The sequence below is a fragment of the Staurois parvus genome, unplaced genomic scaffold (assembly GCF_062004578.1).
Source record: "Staurois parvus isolate SC_StPar_1 unplaced genomic scaffold, SC_StPar_1.0 ptg000294l, whole genome shotgun sequence".
NCBI classification, from domain to species: domain Eukaryota; kingdom Metazoa; phylum Chordata; class Amphibia; order Anura; family Ranidae; genus Staurois; species Staurois parvus.
Genome location: NW_028318090.1, coordinates 1,776,863 through 1,797,103, shown reverse-complemented (window position 1 = coordinate 1,797,103; position 20,241 = coordinate 1,776,863). Strand labels below are relative to the sequence as shown.

General features: G+C 39.5%; 1 protein-coding gene across 1 annotated transcript in view; it reads left to right on the top strand.

The window, feature by feature from the left end:
* The window catches only part of ITGA1 (integrin subunit alpha 1), a 190,037-nt gene that overhangs the window by 117,976 nt on the left and 51,820 nt on the right, over positions 1–20,241 (top strand). The window contains exons 12-13 of the mRNA XM_089682692.1: positions 7,152–7,294; positions 10,596–10,739. Of these exons, the coding sequence (XP_089538818.1) occupies positions 7,152–7,294; positions 10,596–10,739 (287 nt within the window). The remainder of the gene's footprint in view (positions 1–7,151; positions 7,295–10,595; positions 10,740–20,241) is intronic.

Genomic DNA, 20,241 nt, shown 5'->3' with positions numbered 1-20,241 from the left:
GCTCACCTCCTCATAAAAAGAAATCAAATTTGTTTGACAACTTCTGTCTTTCATGAATCCATGCTGTTGTTGGGGGGATGACTAGAGGTGGGATCCCAGAACTGGCCTCTGAAAATGATATTAATATATTAAAGGCTAAGCCCACCTTTGACATAAACTGGGCCAAGCAGACAAGGGGCCCTGGTAGTCTAAAACGCACTGTGCATTTTATAGAAAATATTGTTTAACCTCCCTGGCGGTATTCCCGAGTGTAGCTCGGGGTAACATTTCAGTACCAAAAGCGGTAACCCCGAGCTACACTCGGGAATACCATGCAGCACTGCTCCGGCATGTGTTCTTCACTTACCTTACCCTGCGCTCCCACGATGTGTCCCCTGCAGCGTCCCCAGCCATCTCCTCCGGCCGATGCCGGCATCCGGCTTCTGTGTCCTGTCCCTGTGACGTCGGGACGTACGGGCGCCGAAATGTAAAAATTTTAAAAAATGTCTTTTTTTTTTTTTTACATTTTACATAGTAAAACATTGCTGTCTCAACCAATTTCACATACATATTGTCCCTAGTGCTTTGTCCTGCGCCCTGCCTGCATTTTGTCTGTTCTTTCTGCCTGGAAACTGAGAAATGTCCATGGCGTCCAAAAAGTGTCCCTTTAGGTCAAAAGCGGTTTAGATCAGCTAGAGAACAGCGATAGTAAATCAGAACCACTTGCAGAATTGAGTGATAATGATTCGTGGGGAAATTCGTCATCAGACACTGAAAATGATTTTGCGACTGAGCTCAGCAATGTGCGAACTTGGCGCTCTATTTCACATTTCAGTGTTTTTGGTTTGATTATATTATTGAATTAAATTTTGTATTGTTTTTATATTATTTTTATGATTATTTATTAAATTATAATTTATGATTTTGTGTTTCAAATTTTATCATACCCGGGATGTTTACTAGACTCTTGTTCGGACAGATTTCAGTGAGTTTTTCCTAAAAATTACAGCCTACAATAAAAAAATACATATTTCCATGCAAATAAATGGTACCGCTTTCAGCACCAAAAATCTGAAATAATCATACCGCCAGGGAGGTTAATGCACATGCCATACCTGTAGTCTCTTTCTGTTAGTCATGAAGCCTGGCTGCAATAATCCAACTATTTATATACTTACATCCCGATTTATTTCCAGCACATTGACTACAACAAATTGGCCACTGAGCCTCCTACTTTGAGGACAACTAAAGTGATAATCTTTTTTAGCTGTCTTCAAAGAAGGAGCCTCGGTGGCCTTTTTGTTGTAGCCCATGTCCTGGAACTAATCCAGGATGTAGGAATGTAAACATTGGGAGTATTTCAGCCAGGTTTCATGGGTGAAAGAAAGGGCCTACAGGTATGGCAGGTGCATTAGCTCCTTCCCACCAATTGCCTCTCAGCCCTTTAAGAGTTATAAAAGGAGGTTGAGTTGAGCATTTGGGTCATGTGACTGCTGTGATTGGCTGTCACATTCCTGATGAAGGGGTCATGCGAGACTCTGAAACATTGCCTTGCTGTTACTATGTGATCTTTCATTAAAAATTTTGGACCCATATTAGTAATCCTCTGTGTGCTAATGACATTCTCCCTGGCTGTCACAACAGTCACATGATCAGAAAGTTCCCAATTACAAGTATGCATTGTGAGCTTACCGATCCTCACTGGCTACTGTGCTGGGAGCATGTAAGGAACGGGCTCTCAACACAGTAAATTGTTTACACAGGGCCGCATACAGTATATGCATTCATCTGGCAGGGAGTAGGGAAGCAATATTTATTACAAAATGAATAGATCATTTCAGACCACAGAGACTCCTTGTCTGTTTGGCCCAATTTATGTAAAAGGTGATCTTAGTCTTTAACATATTAATGTAATTTTAAAGAACCAATTCAGGGATCCTACCTTTAGTCAACCACCAGGACCCACCTGTATGCGTGTGCAATATTTTTACAAATGACATTGCATTTTTAACTACTGGAGCCATTTGTCAGTTGTCAGCACAGGCCAGATTCTGTGGAAGGTAAATTTAATGAACAGTACCAACTAAGCTTTTATTAGCAATGTCCTAGAAAGTTTCTAGTCAGGCTTCATGAGTTACGTAAATGGACTACACCTATAGCAAGGGCATTATTCAACTTTGATCAAAGCTACACAGCTTGTTTTTATCTATAGACGTCCCTTCTCTGCATCGGCAGTTCTTTGGTAATGATGAACTATGCCGTTAAAGATTATATGAGATTTTATATCTACTTTTACAACAATCTGGGGTATATTAACACTTAAAATGACACTCTATTCGTCTAATACCCTGCTTGTCCATGTCTTGGTAAACATACATCAGTGAAATAAAAATAGTGTTTCATGGCAGGAAATGTAAACGTGTCTCTAGATTGTGTGTATGACATTGTTTTGTCTTCACATTTGAATGGATGCTCTTAACAAGTGATGTTTTGTGTTTCCTGATGCCAGTAACCAGCTATACACGCAGACAGTGGCAGGATGCACTCTGAATTACAGGTCAATAGGAGGTGTTTCCTATAAGTGTCTGCGTAAAGACCCAACAATTCAAAGAAACATCACATTATTGTCGGTCACATTTCCAGTGAAGGGACATTCAGGACACTATACTGCTTACGTTACCCATAGCCTTCAGATTTCAATTTAGTATGTTGAATGCTGTTGTGTTGCTATGGTTCACTGTGCTTTGCATTGTTGAATAACCCAGTTTATGTTTTGGATGGGCTATTATAATCCCTTCATTGCAGAATCAGGTCTGTTCTGGAAAAATGCAACTATAGTTCATATGTAGTCTGGAATACCAGAAGCAGGATGACTGCCAAATACTGTATTTGCGAAATGTAAACAGGAGCCTCATTTTAAAATACTTTCGACTAATACAAAATACCAGAATGTCAATGTTGTGTTAAAGCTTGCTAAAGTTGGAAAAGTTCAAATGATCCCTTGCAGTTGGGCTACTCCTGCACTGCAAGGGTTAATTGTTTGTTTTGCCAAGGGAAGAGAAGAAGAGCCTTTACTTACCTGACCTTCTGCTCCCCCCGGCAGATGACATTGCCCTACGCTCCATCCCAGTGGTGGCATCAACATGCCCAATGCAGGGCTATAGACCCTGCTTTAGTCTTGATGACATCAGGATCCTAGACTGCTAGAACATGGGGAAGAAGAGGCTACGGAGACAGGTATAGCAAAAAGGGAGTAGTATAGGATTGGGTAAATAATCTATTTTTCCATTATATCTAAATGAGCACATAACACTTGCAGTGTGGGTCCAGGCGCACTGCAAGGGGTGATATTTTAGTTGTGCAGAGTTGGGATCAAATACATATGAGGAAGCTGTTTTATGTGCTAACAGATTTGTGTTTCTGTTCATCCATTCCTGAGCTTTACATAGTTTGGCCTGCCAGGGTGAGAGACGTGATGTTTCTCAGGCACAGATAAAATATCCTTATGTGCCTTGTTCTGCCCCCAGCTGGTGACTGGACAGTGAAAAAGGAAGCATCAGACTAATGAGCTTATCTCCCTGTCACTCTGCTCTCTCCTCCTATTAGCATATTCTTTATTAGCATGTAAGCACAACTGACTGGTTACCCAAAATGTAACAGTGAGCAGTAATAAGACTTGATGTTCCAAACACAGAAACTACACCAATACCAATATCCACTAATTGCAGCTATGCTAGGCCAAAACCGACTGGGTAGGCACTGTCAGTGGTTAAATGACCAAAAAAGTAAAGGGGAAAAAGGGATTTTGCAGGATGGATTATGAGAGGAGCAGTCCTTAACCTTCCTGGTGATATTCCCGAGTGTAGCTCGGGGTTAACTTTCAGTACCAAAAGCGGTAACCCCAAGCTACACTCAGGATTACCCTGCACCGTTGTTCTGGGATCCCTCTTGCACTTACCTTGTCCTTCACTCCCGCAATGTCCCCCCTGCAGCATCCCCAGCCATCTCCTCCGGCCAATGCCGGCATCCGGGGTCCGGTCCCTGCGAGCATCGGGACAAACAGGGGATGAAACCGGTGGGAAATTAAAAAATGTTAAAAGTGACATTCACTCAATACACTAAAATCGCATAGTATAACATTCCTGTATCAAACCATTTCACATACATTTTGTCCCGAGTGCTGTGTCCTGCGCCCTGCCTGCATTTTTACCGTTCTTTCTGCCTGGAAACTGAGAAAAGTCCATGGTGTCCAAAAAGCGCTAGAGAACAGCAATAGTAAATTAGAACCACTTGCAAATTGAGTGATAATGATTTGTGGGGAAATTCATCATCAGACACTGAAAATGATTTTGCGACTAAGCTCAGTGATGTGCGAACTTGGTGCTGTATTTCAAATTTCAGTGTTTTTAGTTTGATTCTATTATTTAATTAAATTTATTATTATTATATTTTTTTATGATTATTTATTATATTATAATTTATGATTTTGTGTTTAAAATTTTATCATACCCGGGATGTTTACTAGACTCTTGTTCGGACAGATTTCAGTGAGTTATTCCTAAAAATTACAGGCCTACAATAAAAAAACGACATATTTCCATGCAAAAAAGTGTACCGCTTTGAGCACAGAAATATTGACATAATCAGACCGCTAGGGAGGTTAAGATTGATCTTCTGCTTGTGTACTTAATGATAGTCTTTTGAACCTGCATACAGTGAGATGTGAAGAGGTGCAATACTATCTTAGCACAGAATGATGTTGATGCCGGCCAGAGGTGGTAAAGTTTGGTGGAACCATGGCTCAGAGTTAGTAATGGTGAAGTATAGATTTAGTAGAAGTGCGGTATAGTTTTGGTAGAGATGCGGTACAGGTTTGGTATAGGAGTGGTGCGGATTTGGTGAACTGGATACTCTGCTCTCAGTGGCTCAGTTCTTTTGTAAAGGTGGCCCTCTCACCAACTTCCAGGAGGTAACAGTAGTTTATAGCGGTGGAAGGGCCCCCCTCACTCTCATCCTGTTGATTCAGTAGAGAGTCAGATGAATGCTTAGGTCTCCCTGTGGCAACTGAGCAAAAGCAACAGATCAGATGGTGCTGGTGAACCTCCAGTGATTCCAATGCCAACCTTGCACTCTCGCCTAGCCAGCTTGGCTTCCTATTCACAGAGAAAATGTACTGGCAGCTGTGTCTGCCTGGACTTTAGTGGTGCCAAGAGACTGGCCTTTTTCCCGACACCCCTCCTGGCTCCTCCTGCTGGACAGTCTCTTGGAATCTGTTTAGAAATTCAGTTGATCCTTTACATGGCTTCAGTCCCAGACTACAACTCCAAGAGTTCCAGGCACTCTGCCATAAATCTATGGACTCACTTGACTTTAGCTCTCCCCCTTCCGGCTGGAAGAGACTGGAAGAGACTGATGTCGAATTATATTATTATCACAGTAGAGAGAGAGAGAGGCAATAGATGACAATGTCTCCTCCACCATGTTTTTGTAGTCCAACACCTGGCTACAAAACGCATTCAGGGTGATTGGAAAAAGTATATCCTAGTTATTTATGCTAAGGAGGGAATAAAGAACCAGAAATCCCTACAGTGAATCAGTGCATGGTGCAGCAAGGCTTTCTTTCATAGACTCCATGACTTAAGCCTTTTTGCAAGGCTGTAGTCAGCCTGAGCTGGATTGATTATATCAGCTTTCTGTGGTCTTTCCTGGGCTGTGATTATTGTTTGCTTCTACCTGCAACTGGGTAGTGTCCCTGGCAATAGTGTGAAAGGCAGCACTAATAAGAGTTATGAATATTTATATTCTCTTAGCTAACACTTATTGCCATTGGTGCAGGCTGTGAGAGGAGTATATAGTAGATGTTGAGGAGTGACCTTGGAAAGTCGGTCTTTCCCCTGGGCCTCCTGCCTGAGGTATAGATGTAAGTGGCTGTTGGATCCTCCCAGGCCTGCTGTTGTCTCAGGAAGGTGACTTTGTGCTTGGAGAGAGGCCTAAGTTTGAGGCCTATTATGCTAAACAAGGGGACTGAAACACCATGAAGAAATGTAAGCCTACCAACTAGAGTCTTGCAGACAGGAGCTGTTTTCATAGAATGCCAGGTTGGGTTGAAGGTTCTCCATCTGTGAAGATTTTGAATATTTTTGTTCCTTATCTGTTCCTTTTCTGCCAAGTCTATACATGACCTGTGCCCTAACCCCCTCCCACAAGTGTTGAGGGAGTGTCCAAAAAATATTTTTTTGCATCTAAAAGTGAATAGCGCCCATTGTTCATATAGATCCACTATTGCCAAGGTCTAAACTCTGTGGTGAAATGGTTGCCCACCCTGCCTGTTATGTTCCTGAGGTTTTTTCACAGTACTAACAGGTATTAAAACAACATAATATGTCTCATGAATCAAAACAAAATTTCACAATATACTGTATAAATCTGTCTCTACAACTCAAACTTCTACTATCTAAATGGAGAAAGCAGACAGATGTGACTTGCGAAATCGGACAGAAGCCTTACACACAATAACCTTACTCCACAACGATTGACTGCAGCATGGTTCATCCCTGTGGACACTATTTTTGAGCACAAAATACCTTGGGCATACATGAATAAAGTATATAGAACTTATACATACCAGCATATATGAACGAGATGTTTATGGCACCAAACTGGATTTATTTGTCATGTGGCACTTATAAACAGCTGATTGAATTTACGATGCACATGCCATTATACAACGTATATCTGAACAAGGGACTACAGTTGCATATTTATGGCATTAAATTGCATTTATCTTTATTTGGCATTTATCCACCAACCAAAAACTATGATAGCAATTCTTCTTGTGTTTCCTCTTTCTCTGTGTTTCTCTCTTTTTATTTTGTTATATTTATTTTAGGGGCTTTGGAACTGAGCGGAACTTGTAGACCTATTTTTATTTTGGTTTAAATATTATAAAATTTAGCTTTTTTTTAGTGCTTTCAATTTTCCCTTTTTTTTAAACATTTACCATCTAACTGTAACTTAATAGATTAAGTAAAACATCTTTATAAAAAAAAAAATTGGACTATTGTCAAAAACCCACTACGCAGTAAACGAACACCAGCTATAATACGCTGTCCTTTATGGCCACTTTGCTGATACAACGTCGTTTTGACTTCTTCACATGCTTGTACTTTTAGGATATACTGTAACTTCTGCTTCTGTGAAGGGAAGAGAAATATACATTGCAGGACAGCCTCGATACAACCACACGGGTCAGGTTATCATTTATAAAATGCAAGGAAGAGACATCAATATTATTGACACATTAAATGGAGAACAGGTGAGTGTCCATTACTGTGACTTTATTATAAACTGATCTCTTTGGATACACAAAGTGGAGCCAGTCATGCTGTAGGTTGAGAAATGCCGGTTGATATTATCCTTTGTGATAGGCCACCAGGCTTTGTCCTAAGAGGATTTGGCTTAGAAATACAAGCACATTTGATTTGGTTGCATTTTGACATGATTTCATGTTTGAGTTTGAATTTTTAAATATTTATAAGGCTACATGCACACTTGCTTAAAAATCACTGCTTCTATGGGAGTTTTGTGCTTTTGCCTGTAGAAGTATCTCAGTGTTATCCTATGTGTCCATGCACATTAGGACGATTAGAGGCATATTTTACGCTCAACGTTTAGAAAACCCTGCTGGTTTTCATTTTTGATCGGAGCTTTCTGGCAGAAAAAAATGCTAACCTCTCTTAAACTTGCCTAAACTGTGTCCAAAAATGCTTTATATCAGTGTTTATTTCTGACAAGGGAACTAGCATTTTTTTTAGCCCAGTGTGCATGGAGCCTAAGTATGAGTTGAACATTTAGGAATATAACTATTAGGTCCTCTGTTTACATTGAGCCCAAGATATGCCTACGATCAATTTAGGTTATTTTTCTGTCTTTGTAATTATAATAACTAGTAGTGCAAAGGGTTCTCTGATTGGATGAAGAGGAGATTGTGATATCACCACCCCACCTCATCCAATCAGACAATGCATTGCATTCATTGAGAAAATGCTATGTATTTCTTGAAAGATGCCTGTCCTGAGCAACTGGCCTCCTGTAGTAATAATACAGTACGGCAGCTGCTCAGTATGGGGCCTGGAAACTAGGGGAGATTAATGGAGTAGCTATTCTCACTACAGTGATTTTCAACTTCCATGGGGATCCCACAGGTATGGCACATACATACTTACACTATAATGTCAAAAGTATTGGGGCGCACATGAACTTTTTTGGCATCCCAGTCCGTAAGGTTCAATATTGAGTTGGGCCACCATTTGCAGCTATAACAGCTTCAACTCTTCTGGGAACGCTGTTCACAAGATTTTGAAGTGTGTCTATGGGAATGTTTGATCATGGCTTACAGTCTCTAATTCATACCAAAGGTGTTCTATTGGGTTGAGGTCAGAACTCTGCGCAGGCCAGGTCCACCCCAAACTCGTTCATCCTTGTCTTTATGGACCTTGCTTTGTGCCCTGGTACACAGTCATGTTGGAACAGAACAGGGCCATCCCCAAACTGTTCCCACAAAGTTGTGAGCATGAAATTGTCCAAAATATCTTGGTATGCTGACACCTTAAGATTTCCCTTCACTGGAACTAAGGGGCCAAGCCCAACCCCTGAAAAACAACCCCACACTGTTCTCCTGGCAACTGACAAACCCTGACATGCTTATTGGATTGCCAGATAGAATAGCATGATTCATCCCTCTAGAGAACACATCTCCACTGCTTTAGAATCCAGTGGTGGCGTGGTATAAACCACTGCATCCGATGCTTTGCATTGCACTTGGTGATGTAAGGCTTGGATGCAGCTGCTTGACCATGGAAACCCATTCCATGAAGCTCTATATGCACTGTTGTTGTGCTAATTTGAAGGTCGCACAAACTTTGGAGGCCTTTAGCTATTAACTCTTCAGACAGTTGGCGACTTCTAGGCACTGTGTGCTTCAGCATGCACTGACCCCGCTCTGTCATTTTACGTGGCCTACCACTTCATGGCTGAGTTGCTGTTGTTCCCAGTTGCTTCCACTTTGTTTTAATACCACTAACAGTTGACCGTGGAATATTTAGCAGCAAGGAAATTTCACAGATGGATTTATTTCACAGATGGCAACCTATCCCAGTACCACACTTGAATTCACTGAGCTCCTGAGAGCGACCCATTCTTCCACAAATGTTTGTAGAAGCAGTCTGCATGCCTAGGTGCTTGATTTTAAACACCTGTGGCCATGGAGGTGATTGAAACACCTGAATCCAATAATTTGGAGGGGTGTCCCAATACTTTTGGCAATATAGTGTACATTGGTCCAAGCTGGTATGTTTGCAAAAATTGCCGTACCTAAACTTCAACTTTAAAGATAAATAGGCGATACTTTCATTAGTTTTAAAAAAATTCTTGTCATTACTTTATGCGCAAATCTATAAATTAATATTAAATAATAATTCCAGTGGATTATGTAGACTTAAAGTGATACTAAAGCTAAAAAAAAGTTTTGTTAACCTTAATGCATTTCTTGCATTAAGGTTAAAATTCTTTTATATATCTCTGTTCTCCTCCTTCCCTGTGTGAGGGGGAAAAGAGGGGAGAAGAGATCCAGCGCTTTGCAAGGCTTCATCTCTTCTCCTCTCGGTTCCACTTCAAACAGGGACTCAAACAGCAGCAGACATCATTGGCTCTTGCTGCTGTCATTCAAAAGCAGTGAAGAGGAAGTGGGGGATGTGGCTAAGCGCAGCTCCATAAACACACAGCTCGGGATCAAGCAGGCGCTGTGTGCCCCCATAGCGCATGGCTTGCTATGCGGACACACAAAGAAGAGGAGGAGCCAAGATCACTGGCAGGGAACCCGAAGAGGATTGGGGCCACTCTGTGCAATACCATTTCACAGAGCAGGTGAGTATAACATGTTTGTTATTTTATTTTTTTTTTAAATTACTTTAGTAACACTTTATTACACGGGTGTCAAACTGGGCCCCTCCAACTGTTGCCAAACTACAAGTCCCATAAGGCATTGCAAGACTAACAGTTACAAGCATGACTCCCAAAGGTAGAGGCATGATGGGACTTGTAATTTCGCAACAGCTGGAGGGCCGCCAGTTTGACACCCCTGCTTTAATAAAAGCAACAAGCCAACAACATACTTGTAGATTGATTGGCTTCTACCCAAACTGGCTCCAGTATGTGTGAAAGCTTTGTAAACAATAAACATTACAATCTGGTCTAGCTACTTTGTAAAACTGCAGAATGTGTTATTTCTTTTTTTCAACATTAACGTTTTACAGAGAATTTTCAAAACATAGAGAATTTGTAATTTCTGCAGTACATACTGTAAGAGGATTGAGCAGAACTGCATTTTGTATTCTGGTTTTTGACTTATCATTTTCCTTTTCTCCCAAACCCTTCTCCATCAATGTTATATTACACATGGTAACTTTATATTATGCTTATTGTATTTTGAATTCATTGTAATTCTTTACTGGACACCTTAATTAAAATATTACAAAATAAAAAAAAAAAGGGGGATTGCAATACTCTTTTAAAAAACTTTTTGTTTTGTTGACACCACTGTTTTTTATTTTTTATAGATTGGGTCTTATTTTGGAAGTATCCTCACCACAGTAGACATAGATGGAGATGCAATCAGTGACATTCTTCTGGTTGGCGCACCAATGTTTATGGGAGCTGAAAAACAAGAACAAGGAAAAGTGTACGTCTATAGCATTCAGGAGGTTAGCATTTTCAGCTATTTATGTGATTTGATAAGGATGTAGTTTAGCATTTTACTTATTAGCAAATTAGCATCTGAATTCCACTGACCTCTCTAATAAGGCAGACTTCACCAAGTCAGTTGGACATGTATTCTCGTCCTATGAATGCAATATCAGTACAAACAGTGGACTCAACTGGATGGCACAGGAGGTGATATCAGCTCATTCCTAAATAATCTAAAGGTTTGTATCAAGCTAATAACAAAAATAGAGAGGCTTAGTGGTTAGCACTTCTGCCTTACAGCCTAGGGTCTCTGGTTTGAATCCTGGACAATATATAAATGGAGTTTGCATGCTATCCCTTTGCTTTTGTGAATTTCCTTCCAGACTCCAAAGAGTTAATTGTCTAATCTGGCCCTAGTGTGTGAATGAATGCATGTGAGAAAAGGACCTTAGACTGTAAGCTCCTTGAAGGCAAGGGCTAATTTAATTGCAGCACAGTGGCTAAATGGTTAGCACTTCTGCCTGGCAGTACTAGAGGCATTGGTTTGAATCCCAAACACGGTGCCACCTGCCTGGAGTTTGCATGTTCTCCTGTTCCCGAGTGGGTTTCCTCTGGGTACTCCAGTTTCCTCCCACACTCCAAAGACATGCTGGTAGGTTAATTGGATCCTGTCTAAATTGGCCCTAGTATGTGTATGTATGAATGTGAGTTAGGGACCTTAGATTGTTCGCCCCTTGAGGGTTAGGGACTGATGTGAATGTACAATATATATGTAAAGCATTGCATAAATTGACAGCGCTATAAAAGTAGTTGAAATAAATAAATTGTAGAGTATATAAAGTGTTAAAACTATATAAATACCACTAGAAAAAAAACCATCAGTTTAAAAAAATTACATTTTTACCATAAATTCATTATATTTTTCTTTTAACATTAAATACTCCCTAAGCCCCAACCTGAATCCTCAACACTAATATTTGACTGGTATCTCAACCTAATCCATAAAACTAATAAAACTGTATTCAACCCCAAAGCATGCATTTATTATATTCATGCTTGTCATTCCTAAGATGTGATGGCTGCATTAATTTTCTTTTATTTTCTTTCTTTTTCTTATACCTGGTGATCCAGCCAAAATGCCTGATTGTTTTTCAAAAGAACATGCTCTCCAGTAGAATGTATCAGTTAAAGAAATGAGACAAACCATTTAGCACTAGCAGGGGTGCTTATAATAATCAGATTTTTTTTATTCATGTAAAATCTTTATCCCAAAATGAAAAAAAAAACTCTGCTTTAACTGCTTATGAAGTGTTAGCTGGGGTTTGGCTTCAGTTTGTTAGTGTGTTTAAATCTGTTAGTACATCTAACACTCCCCTCTCCTGAGACAGAAAATGCTGCTGTCCAAAGGGGCCCCCTGTGCTCCTTCATCTAGATTGGAGGCACTCTAATACAGGAGGTGTGTTACTGGCTGGCTCAACAGGTGAAACCAGACAGAAAAAAGCCTAAGAAAGGAAAAGTAATGCAGTCATCACATCTAATGATTGCTAAGGTGCAATATATTACATTTTTTGTTTGGGGTTTAACCACTTAACCTCCAGAGGATTTACCCCCCTTAATGACCACGCCTCTTTTTGCTACTCGGCTCTGCACTAATTCAACTGATAATTGCGCGGTCATGCAATGCTGCACCCAAACAAAATGTACGTCCTTTTTTTCACACAAATAGAGCTTTCTTTCGGTGGTATTTGATCACCTGTGCACTTTTTATTTTTCACGCTATAAACAAAAAAGGCCAAAAATTTTGAAGAAAAACAATATTTTTTACTTTCAGCTATAAAAAATATATATTAAACCAGGCCAAAATGTATTCTGATACATGTTTTTGGTAAAAAAAATCCCATTAAGTGTATATTGATTGCTTTGTGTGAAAGTTATAGCGTCTACAAACTATATAACTGTATAAATACTGCAATTTACGCCATTTTTTTGCTATACAGCGCTGTGCTAGTTTAACGGATAATTGCGTGGTCATGCAATGCTATACATAAATGAAATTTACATCCTTTTTTTCCCCACAAATAGAGCTTTCTTTCGGTAGAATTTATTGCCTGTGCGGTTTTTATTTTTTGCGCTATAAAAAAAAAAGGCTGGCAATTTTGAGGGAAAAAAACAATATTTTGGACTTTTTGCTGTAAAACATGCCCAGTAAAAAAAATTTAAAAATCAAATTTAGTCATAAATTTCTGCCAAAATGCATTCTGCGACATGTCTTTGCTAAAAAAAAAAACCCAATATGTGTAAATTAATTGGTTTACGTGAAAGTTATAGCGTTTACAAATGGCGGGAAAGATACTGGGATTTTTAGTTTTTCAGCGACTTATGGCGGGACTGCGGCGGACATTCTGACATTGGGGGTACTGACTTGGGCGTCACTGACATCCCCAGTGACACCAATACAGTGATCAGTGCAAAAAAAAAACACTGACACTGTACTAATGGCACTGGGGAGGAAGGGGTTAAGTTTATTTTTCAGGGAAGGGGTTATCTGTGTGAGGGGAGTGTTTGACAAGGGGGCGGGGGGGTGTACTGCAGGGAATACCGCTGATTGGGAGAGAGAAACTCTTCTGTCCCGATCAGCTTGTCCGTGAGCTGTCAGGGAACTGACAGAAAGCACAGCTACTGCAGCTGTGCTCTCTGTCAGGGATTGAAACCGATCGCTGGGAAATACCCCGGTAAGGACCGACTGTGACCCGGCGACTGACATCCACGACTGTGATCGGCGGGACAGGTAGGGCGGCAGCGCGCCTCGCGCACGCCCCCTACCTGTTTACAAAACACACGTTTTAAAACATGGTTTTGCCCAGCCGTGCCACTCTGCCACCGTATTTATACAGTGGCTGGGCGGCATGTGGTTAATACTGCTTTAACCCTGAAAATTGTTAGTGCATGCCAGTCAGTGTACATTCATAATACTCTAACATAAAAAGGAGAAAAATAAATAAAACCTACAAATACAAAATATTAAAGTGGATCTATTATGAGATATATTTACTCATGTTTCCTGCATATGGGCTAGATGTATAAGTGCATTACTAGTTAGTATTTATAACCTTTCATGGAGATTGAATATTTGCCAATGTTTCTCTCTGCCCCAAACAGCTGGCACCATCTTTGCTCAGACATCATCTAGGATCAACATATACTTCCTGAACTATAATCCTTCCCTTAAGAGTCCATTCACACTTGTGCGACTAGCCATGCGACTTTAGGGTCCAAAGTCACATGGCAAGTCGTACCCCAAGTTTCCCAATGAGTACTATTCAAATCTGTGCGACTTCATATAGCAGTGACTTGACAATAGTTCCTGCATTACTTTGTTACGACCATTGATGTGACTTTAGTCCACTGAATGTAAAGTCGGATCAAAGTTGCACCACAAGTTGCATCAAGATTGTGCTCCAAAGCCACATTGGAAATCGCACAACTTTTGAGATGTGAATGGAACCTAAGAGTCACAGTAAAATGCATCCTGGTTCTGCAGAGTCCTTGGTTTTGTTCATACACATTGTCTTACCCCAGGTCCACACCTAAGCATTTTCTGCAGCGTTTTGCAGAACACACTACAGTCCATTTAATATGATTTCCTATGGGAAATGTTCACATCTCCGCGTTTTCACCCGGTGCATTTTTTTGGCAAGGGCCAGGGACTTTTTGGAATACAAAAAGTTCTTTTGCATTTTTGGTTCTATAAACTTCAATGGAAATGCTGCAGAAAAGCATGTAGTGCGTTTTTGCTGCATTTTTGCCATGTTTTTGATGCATTTTGCATCCTAAATCTGCCTAGCAAAAAAAACACAAAACACTGCAAGAACGCATGTGCAAAAACGCAAAACACGTTCACATCTCCGCGTTTTCACCAGCTGCGTTTTTTTGGCATTTTTGGTTTTAAAGACTTCAATGGAAATGCTGCAGAAAAGCATGTAGTGCATTTTTGCCACGTTTTTGATGCATTTTGCATCTTAAATCTGCCTAGCAACAAGAAAAAAAAACACAAAACACTGCAAGAACGCATGTGCAAAAACGCAAAACGCACTGCAGAAAAGGATCAAATGCAAACTGCATAGGTGTGAACCTAGCCTTACACAGTTCAGTTTTGTGCTGATTCTTTGTTATCAAAGTACAATGTTACAGTGTGAATGATCTAGGGAGGACTGGGGAAATGCCTGGCTTATCTGCAGCAAACAGAAGACATCATTTTTCTGGAATGTTCCCCTCAGACCAAACACATGGAGTTCAAGTACTGATTTTTAGCAATAGACACAGTTCCCAACCATCATGGATAAGAACAAAATCCTGGGCTGCCCCAATTCAAGGACATGTTCCAGAGCCAGGGTCTATGCTGGTACTGTTGTAAGGGAGTGATCACCTGCCAGACCTACATGGTTTCAGCAGCAGAAGTAGGCAGGGTGACATGGGGCACAATGTTCTGTTAGGTATGTGTGAACTGATGAGGGGTGGGAAGCAGGGGCGGACTGACCATTTGGAAACTCGGGCACTGCCCGAGGGCCCGGGGTCAGTAGGGAGCCCCATGAGATGCCCCTGGTACCTTTTTCATAAGCTTTTTTGAGTTTGGGCAAGGACAAAGGGGTCCCATGATCCCCTATTGCCCGGGGGCCCCATGAGTTGTCAGTCCGCCCCTGGTGGGAAGTCAATGACTTGGGGGAATGGCTTTCCGCTACTGACCAGCAATGACTGGGGAAGGGAGGCATATACTTCAAAACAATATATTAAACACCACAGATAGACTTGAGGCCATAGGAAAGTGGTTACCTAAAAAAACCAAAAGGCATTGACGCTAGCAACAAGTATTGATTAAAAATACAAATTTGTTGATACTCAAATTGAAAATAAGCTGTATATATATATATATGGCTCAATTACTGAAACATAAAAATGGTAAAGGATACCCACCACCACTATAAGTTCACAATAAAGACAACATTGTCTAGACAAGCATGGGTTTTGATCCAAAACAGATTTCTTTTTTGGGTCTTCAGATTAGGGTGGATGAGAGCTGCTTAGTTATTAATACTTTTCGCAAAGAAACGGCAGCAAACACGCTTCTACAGGTCAATAGCAACCATCCACCCTCTTTTTTTATTCTATTCTATTGTTTTTTTCTATTATATTCTTTTCTATTGTAATCTTATCAAATCTATTCAAATTCAAATTTTTCTGTTCGAAATTAGAATTTCGGAAGAAGGTTATAGTCTTTCTGTTCTATCAAATTCTATTCTATTGTTTTTTCTATTCTATTCTATTCTATTGCATTATTTCTATTCTAATCTATTCTATTCGAAATTTAAATTATGCAATTCGAAATTTGAATTTCGGAAGACAGTTATATTCTTTCTATTTATTCCATTCTATTGTTTTTTCTATTCTATTCCATACTAATCCATTCTATTCAAATTCTAATTTATTCAATTTGAAATCGGAATTTCGGAAGACAGTTATATTCTCTCTTTTTTTATTCTATTCTATTGATTTTTTCTATTCTATTCTAATCTATTCTTTTATATTGTATTCTATTTTGTATTGTTTCTCTAATCTATTCTTTTCTTTTATATTCTATTTTATTCTTTTAATTTTCAAATTCAGTTAAAATTTGAGTCAAATTCAAGACAAATACTCTTCGAATTCAATTTCGTCCAAATTTTGTTTCGTTATTTTGGAGTCGTTACTATTAAAATTTGGAAATTTGAATGCATCCAAATTTCTGAATAACAAAAAATGTGTCAGATTTGGAACGAACCGCACATGTCTATAACCTTAAATAGTGGCACGAAGAACCCGGAGCTTACGTGATGTCCCTATCCACCCAGAATTTAAGAAGAGACCACCCCCGACCTGGCTGATTGAATACCCCAGAGCTGAAGGAATGTTTTTGTGTGCCCATTGCTAGATAAGTCCTTATGTGGACTGTTTTGACATTTTTTCTGATGCTGGCGACATGAAGACAGTAAAGATTTAAAGTCTCATTAATTTCTCCACAACAAGGGTTCTGTATATGATATACAGGTGAAACTCAAAAAAATTAGAATATCGTGCAAAAGTTCATTTATTTCAGTAATGCAACTTAAAAGGTGAAACTAATCAATGAGATAGACACATTACATGCAAAGCAAGATAGTTTAAGTCGTGATTTGTCATAATTGTGATGATTATGGCTTACAGCTCATGAAAACCCCAAATCCACAATCTCAGAAAATTAGAATATTACATGCAGTCAATAAAACAAGGATTGTACATAGAACAATATTGGACCTCGTAAAAGTATAAGCATGCATAAATCAAAATATAGATAAATAATACATATGTGAACAATCTCAACAGAATTTCCAAAAGTCCCAATGGAAAGTTCTCTCATACTGGCACTCAATTTACCTTAAAGACAAAGACCAAGTAACTGACACCAATGGAAACAAAATGTTTTGAACAACCCTCTGTTGTAATCAAATTTAGATTACAAAGATCCTTCACTTTAGTGCCCTTTAGTTTACAGTTATACATTTTTGCATACTTTTGGGCTGGAGACTATCGGGATCTTTTCCATGAATATCCTTAAAATGTTCAACTATTCTGGTTTAAAGTTGACTTTTTTATTGAAAGGACACATATACAGGTGAAACTCAAAAAATTAGAATATTGTGCAAAAGTTCATTTATTTCAGTAATGCAACTTAAAAGGCGAAACTAATATATAAGATAGACTCATTACATGCAAAGCAAGATAGTTCAAGCTGTGATTTGTCATAATTGTGATGATTATGGCTTACAACTCATGAAAACCCCAAATCCACAATCTCAGAAAATTAGAATATTGTGAAAAGGTGCAATATTCTCGGCTCAAAGTGTCCCACTCTAATCAGCCAATTAAGCCATAACACCTGCAAAGGGTTCCTGAGCCTTTAAATGGTCTCTCAGTCTGGTTCAGTAGGAATCACAATCATGGGAAAGACTGCTGACCTGACAGTTGTGCAGAAAATCATTGACACCCTCCATTTGCTGGCCAATCAAGCACAGTAATCCCACGGTCATTGAACCAGGTTTTGGTGCTTTTGGAAGTGTGGGCAGGTGCCAAGTCCTGCTGGAAAGTGAAGTCAGCATCCCCATAAAGCTAGTCTGCGGAAGGAAGCATGAAGTGCTCCAAAATCTCCTGGTAGACGGCTGCGTTGACCCTGGACTTAATGAAGCACAGTGGACCAACACCAGCAGATGACATGGCTCCTCAAATCAACACAGACTGTGGAAACTTCACACTGGACTTCAAGCATCTTGCAGTGTGTGCCTCTACATTCTTCCTCCATACTCTGGGTCCTTGGTTTCCAAATGAGATGTAAAAGTTGCTCTCATCAGAAAAGAGGACTTTGGACCACTGAGCAACAGACCAGGTCTGTTTTTCTTTAGCCCAGGTAAGACGCTTCTGACGTTGTTTGTTGTTCAGGAGCAGCTTGACAAGAGGAATACGACATTTGAAGCCCATGTCCAGGATCCTTCTGTGTGTGGTGGCTCTTGATGCACTGACTCCAGCCTCAGTCCACTCCTTGTGAAAGTCCCCAACACTTTTGAATGGCCTTTTCCTGACAATCCTCTCCAGGCTGCGGTCATCCCTGCTGCTTGTGCACCTTTTTCTTCCACACTTTTCCCTTCCACATAACTTTCTATTAATGTGCTTTGATACAGCACTTTGGGAACATCCAACTTCTTTTGCAATTACCTTTTGAGGCTTTCCCTCCTTATGGAGGGTGTCAATGATTTTCTGCACAACTGTCAGGTCAGCAGTCTTTCCCATGATTGTGATTCCTACTGAACCAGACTGAGAGACCATTTAAAGGCTCAGGAACCCTTTGCAGGTGTTATGGCTTAATTGGCTGATTAGAGTGGGACACTTTGAGCCGAGAATATTGCACCTTTTCACAATATTCTAATTTTCTGAGATTGTGGATTTGGGGTTTTCATGAGTTGTAAGCCATAATCATCACAATTATGACAAATCACAGCTTGAACTATCTTGCTTTGCATGTAATGAGTCTATCTTATATATTAGTTTCGCCTTTTAAGTTGCATTACTGAAATAAATGAACTTTTGCACAATATTCTAATTTTTTGAGTTTCACCTGTATATGTGTCCTTTCAATAAAAAAGTCAACTTTAAACCAGAATAGTTGAACATTTTAAGGATGTTCATGGAAAAGATCCCGATAGTCTCCAGCCCAAAAGTATGCAAAAATGTATAACTGTAAACTAAAGGGCACTAAAGTGAAGGATCTTTGTGCTCTAAATTTGATTACAACAGAGGGTTGTTCAAAACATTTTGTTTCCATTGGTGTCAGTTACTTGGTCTTTGTCTTTAAGGTAAATTGAGTGCCAGTATGAGAGAACTTTCCATTGGGACTTTTGGAAATTCTGTTGAGATTGTTCACATATGTATTATTTATCTATATTTTGAGCACTACACTTCATTTATTTTATGCTGTTTACATTTTTTTGTCAACCAATTATGCAAGCTGCTATTGATCTGACGTGTCCAGACGCAGGTGTGATTCAAATTTTTGGAGACTCATACCTTTGACCACCACTGAGTATTTATAAACACAATTGCAGTTTTATTCCTTCCAAAACCCATGTCAGAAGACACTTCTGTGAAGGGAATTGCAAAGGTTTATTTAAGTCTGAGGCTCTATAAGCCTGTTGCTTTATGCCACTCTCGGATCTCTGCCATGTGTTCTTGCTACTTTTGCTCTCTGCTGATTTAATTAAGCTATACTACTATGTTAAAGACTCAAGGATGTTCTCATGGTAGCAATCAATATATGTAGTGTATATACACTTACATTATACTCTATGATCTTAGCTATGGCTTCTGGTTATTGATATACATCATATCATTTTTTAGTGGATGTAATTACTAAGGGCATACTAGTAACCACTTGGATATTTGTCTATTATTCTTTTATTGCTGTTAGGGTATGTTGCTCTTCCTAGTGGTCACTACTGATACCATATGATGGTTGTGTTTTACCTATGCTTGTCTAGACAATGTCTGTGAATTTATAGTGGTGGTCGGTATCCTTTACTAATTATGGTTTGTTAATTGAGGCATATATATGACATATTTTTTAACTTGAGTATCAATAAATTTGTATTTTTAATCAATACTTTTTGCCAGTGTCAATGCCTTTTGGTTTTGTTAAATAACCGCTATCCAATGGCCTATTCGTGGACATGAATGTATTGTTTTGAGGTTTTGTTTTGATTATTTGGGACCACACATATTTTGTGTGTATGGGCAGGCTGGCTATTAATTGCTTCTTTTTGCTAAATTAATTTTCTAAGGGGGCATATAACTTACTGCCACCAACCAGCAATGGGAGGGAGAGATTAAAATTGAGGTATGAGATATGGTGGTCTTCAAAGTTCTGAGAGACTTACTTGCAGCCAATGTGGCAGCTTATGG